Raw genomic sequence first — 10038 nt, forward strand, 5'->3', positions numbered from 1 at the left:
TGCCTGGGACTTATTGATAAATTAATCTCATCTATCTGTGTACATTCTATCTATGTAATTCATGTATAGCCAATCTACCCGTGTACATCCTTATCTACTTGTGTTTGTACATCATGAACCCCCATGTAAACATGCCCACCAACCCTCATGTAGTCATGTACATCATCCTTAATCCCCAATCATGTGTTATGTAAACATCATCCACCATTGGCTTCCATCCTTATCCCCAATCATGTACATCGTCCTTACCCCCTACCTGTGTTATGTAAACATATCCCATCATCTGTAATGTATTACCATTGGCTTCCATCATTGTTATCATAACTGTCGGGTTCCAATCAGCGCTTGTTTATACTGGCTTCCAGCTTTCGTTAATTCATTCCACTTGTTACTTTGTTATTGTTTTACCTGTACATATAAATATAGCTCTGTACCCCATTCTCAATCACCTGATGAAGGAGTAAGCATTAACTCCGAAACGTTGTGTTCTCATATAAGAAGTTGATATCCATAAAATCTTCATTCTTATGAATCATTAACTCGTTTAATAAAAATGGTATAACACAGAATGTCGTTCAGTATCCTCTATTTAAATCACCCTGCGTTTGTGGTGTATTATGTTTGTGGTCGCACATGAGAAAACTGACTTATTTAGACTAATTCATATATATTCCACAAGACGAGATCACGTAATAGAACAGAGAAGTTTAAAATTAGAAGGAATTTTGTTTTTGGTTCATTTTTTACTCGGAACTGGGATCAGAAATAACATAATAACTCGGAGTACACCCATCAAGTAGACAAGGTGGACCGCAACGGGTGGTAAATCTCTTTCTAATCTACTCTGTTATCCTTCCAGGACCTGTGAGTTTTCCACATCTCTAATGATGTTGTTGCAAACAGCTTCTGGGGGTGATTATCAGTGTGTGAATCACAGTTTGTGGGGGTAGTTCCGCGCAAACAACGGGGGTGAGCCTACAAAATGGGCGGGTTTTGGCAGGATCTGTAACTAATCTCTTCATCATAACTCTAGTAGGTGGAGCATCACTATATATATAACCCCACGTGGACGTGCCTCATCCACTGCTGCACTAAAGTCGTCTCTTACAATTAACCATGACGAGGCTTGTTTTACTTCTGTCTTTACTAGCCTCCGTATCAGGTAAGTAAATGTAACGAACTTTTACCATTCTTACAAACTCCAATTTGGTGCTTTCAGTGGATAATTGTCAACGCTCTGTGAATTTGAAACCAAAGATTATTTTTATTTATGTATTTTAAAACCTGAGATAATCTGAACTAAAATTTCGTTTTAAATGCGGAATTAGCTGATCAGAGTTGCATACCTTAAGCAAACCAGGATCAGCTGATTTTGGATAGCGCTACTTATGGTTTCCCTCTCACGTTGATATTATTTACACTTTACTCGGGGGTGAAAGCCGAAATTATTCATTCATTTTCAAAAGAATTTATGTCTATTTAGTATTTTCATTCTTGCTGAGTTGTCTATAAAAATAATTACCGTGCTCACTTGTGGAAATTTTTAACTTTTAGCGGTTGACAACCTATTTCCAGACGAACTATATATAAGACACTGCCATGTAAATCTGTCTGCTTCTCATGTTAAACTTTTTGCGGGTGTCTATTTTAATCACGATTAATGGGTACAAGACACGTTATATCTTGTACTGCCATGGTTGATGTCTGGGTTGGTATTGTCACTTCCAAATGGTTACTGTTATCTTCAACGCTACAATACATCTTAATATATCATTTACTGAAACATCAGGCTTTAAATAACATATATATCAATAGATAAACGAAGTAAGAACGTTGTCTCTAGTCGACAAGTCTAGACATATGTGGAATCAAAAGTGAGTGAATACGGTTTTAGGCCGCTTTTAGCTACATCCCATCTCTGTAACCACGGGCTATACGGTAAGCCAGGCAGTATTTTAAAAAGATATTTAAAAAGTAAAACGAAAAGTAAATTTAATTTTCGCTAGCTGGGGGAGAATAGGAGACTAAGTCAGTGATGAAAGTCAGGGTTCAAAAAGGTCACAATTTCACTGTCCCTTTCATCGTTGGTCTCCCTCCCTGCCTCCTGTTACCTCTGAATACAACCCGAGTTAAAGAAAACAAAAACGTTTGGTGAGTATATTGAAAAGATATGCATTTCGTTTCTCCACGGCGCAATTCGTGAAAGAATCATTGATTTCGTTTGGTTTGTATATTGCCGTGGTGACAGACAGATGTTTTATTAAAGCCACTCCACGTGTTTACATTGTGTAACAATAGACAAGTCAGTAAACGAACTATCCTTTACGAACCACCCATCACGGGTTACGAGAGACTGTATGTACAATGTTACATATAGATTAATTAATAAAGGGAACTAAAAGACAATACTGGATAATTAATACATACTACACATTCTGAAAAAGAAAGAAAGAGCAATTCAGCCCCGGACATGACAAAACTAAACTTTTCACTGTTCTCAAACATGTAAAATCATAACATGTACATGTAAAATGTAAAATCATTTCTTCACATTGGTGTGAATGTGTGGCGACATGGGGTGGATGGACGTGCTACTTGGCATCTCGGCTGTTGGGAATTGTTAGATGCGTCCTTCCACGGCGTTATTCTCAAGCGAAATATTCTTTTATTCACTTAGCCGCAAATGGGTAGCCCTCTTAGCGCCTCATAAGACAACTTGAGTACTTTAGTCGCCATTAAGCTCAGAAAGAAATTCGAGTTCACATAATCTTAAAAAAAAAAACGGACAGCACTACACTAAACACAGTCACTTCGTGACTGGATCTATGCTACATAAATAGCTTTTAAAACACTACCGTCTTCATTTTCATCATCGTCAATATTATCACCATTCTGATATTATTATTTGTGCATCAGGTTTGATCGTGAAGCGCCAGGTATGTACAGACAAACTACAGAACTGCGAGAGCTATGGAAAAGACGTGTGTACGTCATACACACAGTGGGCACAAGCTAACTGCTGTGGGTACTGTGGTAGGTATATACAGTGCATATAAATCTTTGTTTATATTTCATTCGTGATCAGGGTCAGAGTTTCGAAGCTCTCTTAGCGCTACGATAGTCGTAAGTGCTATACATTAACATTAACTTACGACTATCTTGGTGCTAAGAAAGCGTCGAAGCTCTAGGCCCTCATCGTGATTTCAGTAAATATGTATATTAAATTAGTGTGGATTTTATTAAAGATAATATTCCCCGAAAATATACCTCATCAGTGAAAAAGCAGTAAATATATATTTACTGATTATACATATTTAACATTATCATTTTTGGGTTACGTAGTATTTATAATGTGTATTTATGAAGCACTATAGTCCATCCAATGTGTATGCTCAAAGGGCTTTATTTTTTTCCTCTCAATCATTGAATGTCAACCTCAACGGCCCATCGTACTGTTTAATCTCAACTCCCTGGGGACCACACAATTCGGGGTATCCACTATGCGCACCAAGTTACTTCCCCATCCTTTCGAGGATCTGTAACATACATAACACCAGTGTGTACTGCCAGCTACCTGTCCCCTGGTTACCTACAAACAAAACAAGGCGTTGCTAAGGAACTACCGCTTCTTGGGTGACCCTTACATCCCAGCGGTAGACATTGGCTCGACCAAACGATTGACCCGGATGTTCTCGTGACGCGTGCTTTCAGACATAATATATCAAATATGTATATATATTGAGATTTTCACAAAAGCGCGTATCTGATATACATTGTACTCTTGGGAGATTTAGGTTGTACTGATATCAGCTAAAGCCAAATTCAGATTCAGTTTTCTGGATCAGTGTTGTATTTGAGTTTAGAGACAACGTTGTGTCTGACAAGCAGTGTTCTGGTTACACACTGAGTAGAGTGAGTGTGTTTAGTTTTACGCCACCTTTAGTAATATTTCAACAATATCACGGCGGGGGACACTAGAAATTGGCCTCACACATTGTAGTCATGTGGGGAATCAGCGATAAAAGATAAAGTCAAGCTACAGTTCTGTGGAAAATCTATAGTTCATTTTGGTAGATTTCTTTTCAGATAAATAATTAGGGTTAGTATTTGCTCCTCGTAGTTGATAACAGTTGATAAAACTTGACAAGTGATGGGTCTACATGACAATAAGATGGAATAATCTTCGGACGAATTTCTGCATTATAAGCAGAAATAGGCAGAAAATAACACTCATCTTAAATTCGCCGTAGTAGTCTACGACAGCTTACTTAATAACAGGTTTCGATTATCTATAAATATGTAATCATTGTTGATAATTATTCTATAATTAGTGGTAGACAGCTCCTCTGATTAATTCTTTATACCAACCACTGTCACTTCCTGCAAAATTTCAGCAGGAGGAAGTTCACAGGGCAGTACTTCTTCGCAATGTGTGGACAAACTTCCAAATTGTGCCGACCTTGGAAGCGACCTGTGCTCTACCTATGTTGAGTTCGCCCAGATTAACTGTCAAAAAACCTGTGATCTTTGTCGTAAGTATTCCAATAAATCAAAGGCAATCACTAGTAATACATATACTGAACAGCAAAAGAAATGCAACTCTGTTTTTGTCAAGATTTTTAATAGAAGCCTTAAACGTGAACGCTTACTTTTGTGAGATTTCATTTTTTATAATACTTTATTTTGTTGTTTCGTATATAGCAACATCGGTAATGCCGAGTGTTGGCGTATAGGTCTTGGGACGATCTGCAGTATTCTAGGAATCGAGGGACACGAGTGATTGATCTCATATATGGTTCTCATGTCGGGAATCAAACCCTGATCTTTGGCGTGACGAGTAAATTCTACTAACGTGTCATAACCCTTCTGATTAACAATAACGATGACTATTGCGACAGTGATTATAATATATGAGATCTCATTGCCCCTGTCAGTCCCCTGATCCTCTGAGAGGACAGTCTGTGCCTTTCCTCGTGTAAAACAGTCTCCTGATGGGACGGTCATCTGTACAGGAGGATACCATAGGTGCATACAACGACCAGTCTTGTAGAAAATATCCTCCAAAGTAAGATCGGGGGGTCCTTCAATCGTGAGAGAAATCATGGGTGCTTAACTCAGGAGTTATATGTGTATATGATATACTTCATAAGGATGGTATATCACGTGTGTTTGTTACCATCATATTCATAATGACGGCCTACAGTCGACACTTTACCGTCCTGTTACGTGTAATTCCAGAAACTACCAGTGCTCTTGGCGGAAGCTGTGCTGACAAGCTCAACAACTGTCCGGACTACGGGACATCAGCCTGTGGTGGACAGTATTCCCAGTGGGCCAAGGAAAATTGTGCAAAATTCTGTGGTTTATGTCGTACGTTATGTGTTTGTTGTTACACACCAACATATTAAAGTTACATAACTTCAGCCTCTTGAAATCGAGTCGAACACATGTCAGTCATTTCTATTCCGACAACGACAACGAGTTTGGGGGTAACGTGGCACAGAGTCTCGAGTCTCACCACCCATATCGCCTCTCACAATCGGTATAGGTCGCTAGGGACATTCCAACATGGGACGCCACCGTTTTTGGATATATTCTTCTTATCTTTTCACGCGAGCCTTCCTCAGTCTATCCACTGTAATAAAACACAACCAAGACGTGAGCATGTGCTCGAACAGTTCTCTCATACGGAAACCGAATGGTGCTACTTATTATTTTTTTTCGAATTCCGCATTTACATATATAATTCTCTTGTTATTTCAGTTGTATCTCAAAAACCCTACACTACAAGAGAAATTATGAAAACTTATTGATGAAAAATCGAAACTCTGGGGCTACTTCGTTTTGAAAGAGGTTAAAATAATGTAATCGAAGTTATGTCCAAACAAGTCAAGTTATGAAAACTTTACTGAAGACAACAAAATATTTTAAGAAGAAATCTGTTTTAATGGAAACAAAAAACACACGAAATGTATTCTCAAAAATGTAAATTTAAACCAATGAATAAAATTTTACTACTAACGTAACAACACTAGGATCTCGAAATTAATCACATGTTCATATATTATTTTTAAAAATGTTTGGGAAAAGGGTTTGTGAAATAAGGTCAACAACGTTGTGATGAACATGCTTATTGAATTAATGTAAAACTATTATTATTTTCAGCGACAAATGGTGCAATCACAGGAACAAGTAAGTAGTCATCATTTTATGGAATCTCTTTATTCTTCTCACATATCACGCTCCATAAGACATTCCCCTCGACTGAGGACGTAATTACAACATTAGCGTAAATATGTACATTTAGAAAAGAATCTGACGCTCATTACAGTGAGTTTAATATATAACATGTATGCTTTAATATAATAACACTCACAATTATATAAAATATGAGTGAGTGAGTTTAGATTTACGCCTTCACGCTTTGCACCCATGAGGGGAATTAATCTTCGGTGTGATGAGCGAACGTCTAACCACTTGGCTGTATGATAGAAATGAAAGAATTTGGAACATTTTACTATTTTTGAAAGGATTTGGGTAAAATGAGAAATTTCTAACTGATTTCTCAATGATTTCTCAAACATGCGTTCGCCGGACGATGCACACTGCGAAGGAGTCTCCCAATACGATAAGTCTGTTCCACTCATCATGCAGCGCCTCGCCACGTTACGTCAACGTGTGTAGTCTATAACACCCACGTTTCACTGTCAGTTCCGAGATAAGTACTGTTAGCTCACTACCGTCCGTGGCATTCTTACTATGCTGTTGCTTGTGATGAGCACTGACAATGGTGTGCGTGGTCGTTTTGAAAGACAAAACTTCAACCTACTTGACCTCCTTGGCAGGGTGGGGCAGCCTCTTGGTTAGAACATTCGCTCGTCATGCCTAAGGCCCTGGTGCGACTCCCCAGATGGACTCAATGTGTGAAGCCTTCTGCTGTCACCCTCCGTTATATTGCTGCAATATTGCTAAAAGCAGCGTAAAACCATAGTCACTCACTCACAGACCCTACAGCGCTTTAACTACTACTACCACGCCACATCCTATTGTTTGAAGAGTATGTATAGTTATTACCATAAATCAACAAAAACACCCTGCACTAAACCCACCTTCTCTCACTTTCAACAGCCCAGGTGTGCGTCTTCAAAGGCAGAACATACAACGAGGGCGACTCGTGGGCAGATGGCTGTGACAAAAACTGTACCTGTGTCAGTGCTCAGATTGGAAAATACCTCTGTCAGTCCCTGTAAGTATCAATAGCACTCATAAATTACTATCATGTACATGTATGAATTAAAAGGATGAAGAAGAGTTCATGTGCATATGTTGTTTAACTGACTTGTTGGCAACTGTCTCTCCCACAAGAAACAGAAACAGCAACGTTGTTGGTGGATGTGATCTCCATGCAATGAGCCCCTCAGACACTGTAACCACACTGCTTCTTAGCTGAGGACCCTGTCCAAGGAATCACATACATCATGTCAATGAAGTAGGAATATCAGTGTTTAGAAAAACTCAACACTGTTCTAAAGAAGGGCATAATGAAGAACATCCATTTCAAAACATTTTCAGCGAAGTCAAGGCAGCTAATTATTCCTTAATCTCTTTCGGTAGATAACAATGTGACCATCAGAATACAAAATCTGGATGCTTACTACTGAGTAATGTTGTATGTATGTAAGCAGATCTTCATAGCGCCATCGGGAAAGCTGAATCTGCAATTATGAAGTTTCACCATTCCTGAATATGCAGTTTGAAACGTCCCCTTCAGAAAATTTTAGGGCCCAAATCAAAGACATTTCACTGAAACTTAACGATGAAATTTTAAGCTTCCCCTTCAGGAAAGTGACAGTATGTATTAAAGGAGCTTCAATGTTCTTGAGCCATGTAGTTTGGACCCCCACGATCTGGAAACGAGAGTCCATATTAAATAGAGTGTCACTATCTTTGAGCTATGCAATAAGAACCCTGCCCTTGAGGAAAGCGAGAGTCCATATTAAATAGAGTGTCACTATCGTTGAGCTATGCAATAAGAACCCTGCCCTTGAGGAAAGCGAGAGTCCATATTAAATAGAGTGTCACTATCGTTGAGCTATGCAATAAGAACCCTGCCCTTGAGGAAAGCGAGAGTCCATATTAAATAGAGTGTCACTATCGTTGAGCTATGCAATAAGAACCCTGCCCTTGAGGAAAGCGAGAGTCCATATTAAATAGAGTGTCACTATCGTTGAGCTATGCAATAAGAACCCTGCCCTTGAGGAAAGCGAGAGTCCATATCAAGGAAAACATGACTGTTCACCTACAGGAAAGCGAGAGTCCACATTAAAGAAACATCATTGTTCTTGAGGAAAGCGAGAGTCCATATCAAGGAAAACATGACTGTTCACCTACAGGAAAGCGAGAGTCCACATTAAAGAAACATCATTGTTCTTGAGGAAAGCGCGAGTCCATATTAAGGAAGCATCACTGTTCTTGAAGATGCAATGTGAAGCCTCCCTTGATATGCCCCCTGTCTCTGTTCCAGGTGCCCCACCTACAAGAATCTCCCAGCTGGATGTCAGATGGTGAAACAGCCAGGCGAGTGTTGTGCTAAACCCAACTGCCCTAACCTTAGCAGTAAGTACACTTATTGTGTCTAAATTGTTACTACAGCCTTTAATCCTGTCTGCATTAGCAGAACATCCGTGTCCCCTTGTTATGACTTAACAGAATCCAAGTGTTTTAACAAATGTCAGTTATCTCATGCAGCTGAATGACCAATATTTGTGGTTTCATTCTTGTGGGCAAAATTCAAATTTAGAATTAGTGACTACTTTTATTTAGTTTCTATTCACCGTTTGTCTTTCAAATGTAATTAGTGCTTTTTATCATATACATCTTGAAATAAGGTAGTCATAAAATATTTACTGGTGGAGAGATTGTATGTTTTTTTCAGCTTCGGATTGACTTGGTACTATGGTGTTCAGTTAGGTCTTAAAAAAGCATTCTGGTTTGAAATATTGAGGGTATTTTGCCTAACATCTTTTAGAAAAATGTTGTAAAGCCTGTTCACGTTGTGTGGCCTGTGCTAAAATGAAAGATGAAAAGAACAAAACTAGTTTAACACACTTTTGAATTCTATCAAATATCCTCTGTATATTCATGTAAGCTATCAATGTCTCACATTTTCAGACGTGTGTGTGTACAAGGGCCAGTCCTACCAACAGGGTCAGACTTGGGTCGACGGCTGTGACTACCGCTGCACCTGCACAGATGGAAAGACAGGACACTACCAGTGCAATTCAAGGTATATACACTGCAACAACTATCCAAGTCACCCATCACAGAGATTCTTCAAATTTGTGACCTTTGCATACTAATGTGATAATAAACATCTGTGACCTTTGTATACTAATGACATACTGAACATCTATGACTATTGCATGTGAATGAGATCTTAACATCTATGATCTTTCAACACTGATGAGACAATGAACATCTATGACTTTTGAACGTGAATGAGATCTACATACGATGGGATAATGAACATCTATGACATTTGCATTTAAATGAAATCCTCAACATTTATGACCTTTGCATATTAATAAGATCCTCAAGAGATATGACCTTTGCATATTAATGAGATCCTCAACATATATGACCTTTGCATATTAATGAGATCCTCAACACATACGACCTTTGCATACTCATATGACACTACTCTAAAAAAGCAATATCCCTGGTTCAGAAACGTAATGACAAAACCAACCTCAGGTAAAACAGTAACAACTGTTACATCATAGCTGACAATGTTCATTATCATCTCCAGATGTGTGACATGGAACCTGCTGCCGAGCTGTCACCTAGACAACCCCGCCCCAGGGAAGTGCTGCCCCACCCCCAACTGCCCCCCAAATGTCAAGATCAACTACCCTGCTGGATATGTGCCAGAATAACTATCATATGTTTATAAACATATATGTCACCCAAAATGAATAAAATAAATCCTTTACTCGACACAATATTTGTGTCCTAAAGGTGGGTTTTGTTAATGAACTG

At 38.8% G+C, this 10038-nt stretch overlaps 1 protein-coding gene across 1 annotated transcript; it reads left to right on the top strand.

The window, feature by feature from the left end:
• The first annotated feature begins 1078 nt into the window (after window positions 1-1078).
• Window positions 1079-10031, top strand: LOC137258532 (kielin/chordin-like protein). Its single transcript, XM_067796242.1, has 9 exons — window positions 1079-1162; window positions 2917-3033; window positions 4395-4532; window positions 5239-5370; window positions 6166-6192; window positions 7129-7246; window positions 8525-8616; window positions 9172-9286; window positions 9809-10031. The coding sequence occupies exons 1-9, from the start codon at window positions 1117-1119 to the stop codon at window positions 9933-9935; spliced, it is 912 nt and encodes a 303-aa protein (XP_067652343.1). The 5' UTR covers window positions 1079-1116; the 3' UTR covers window positions 9936-10031.
• Window positions 10032-10038: the final 7 nt, after the last annotated feature.

The sequence above is a fragment of the Haliotis asinina genome, chromosome 12 (assembly GCF_037392515.1).
Source record: "Haliotis asinina isolate JCU_RB_2024 chromosome 12, JCU_Hal_asi_v2, whole genome shotgun sequence".
Lineage (NCBI taxonomy): Eukaryota > Metazoa > Mollusca > Gastropoda > Lepetellida > Haliotidae > Haliotis > Haliotis asinina.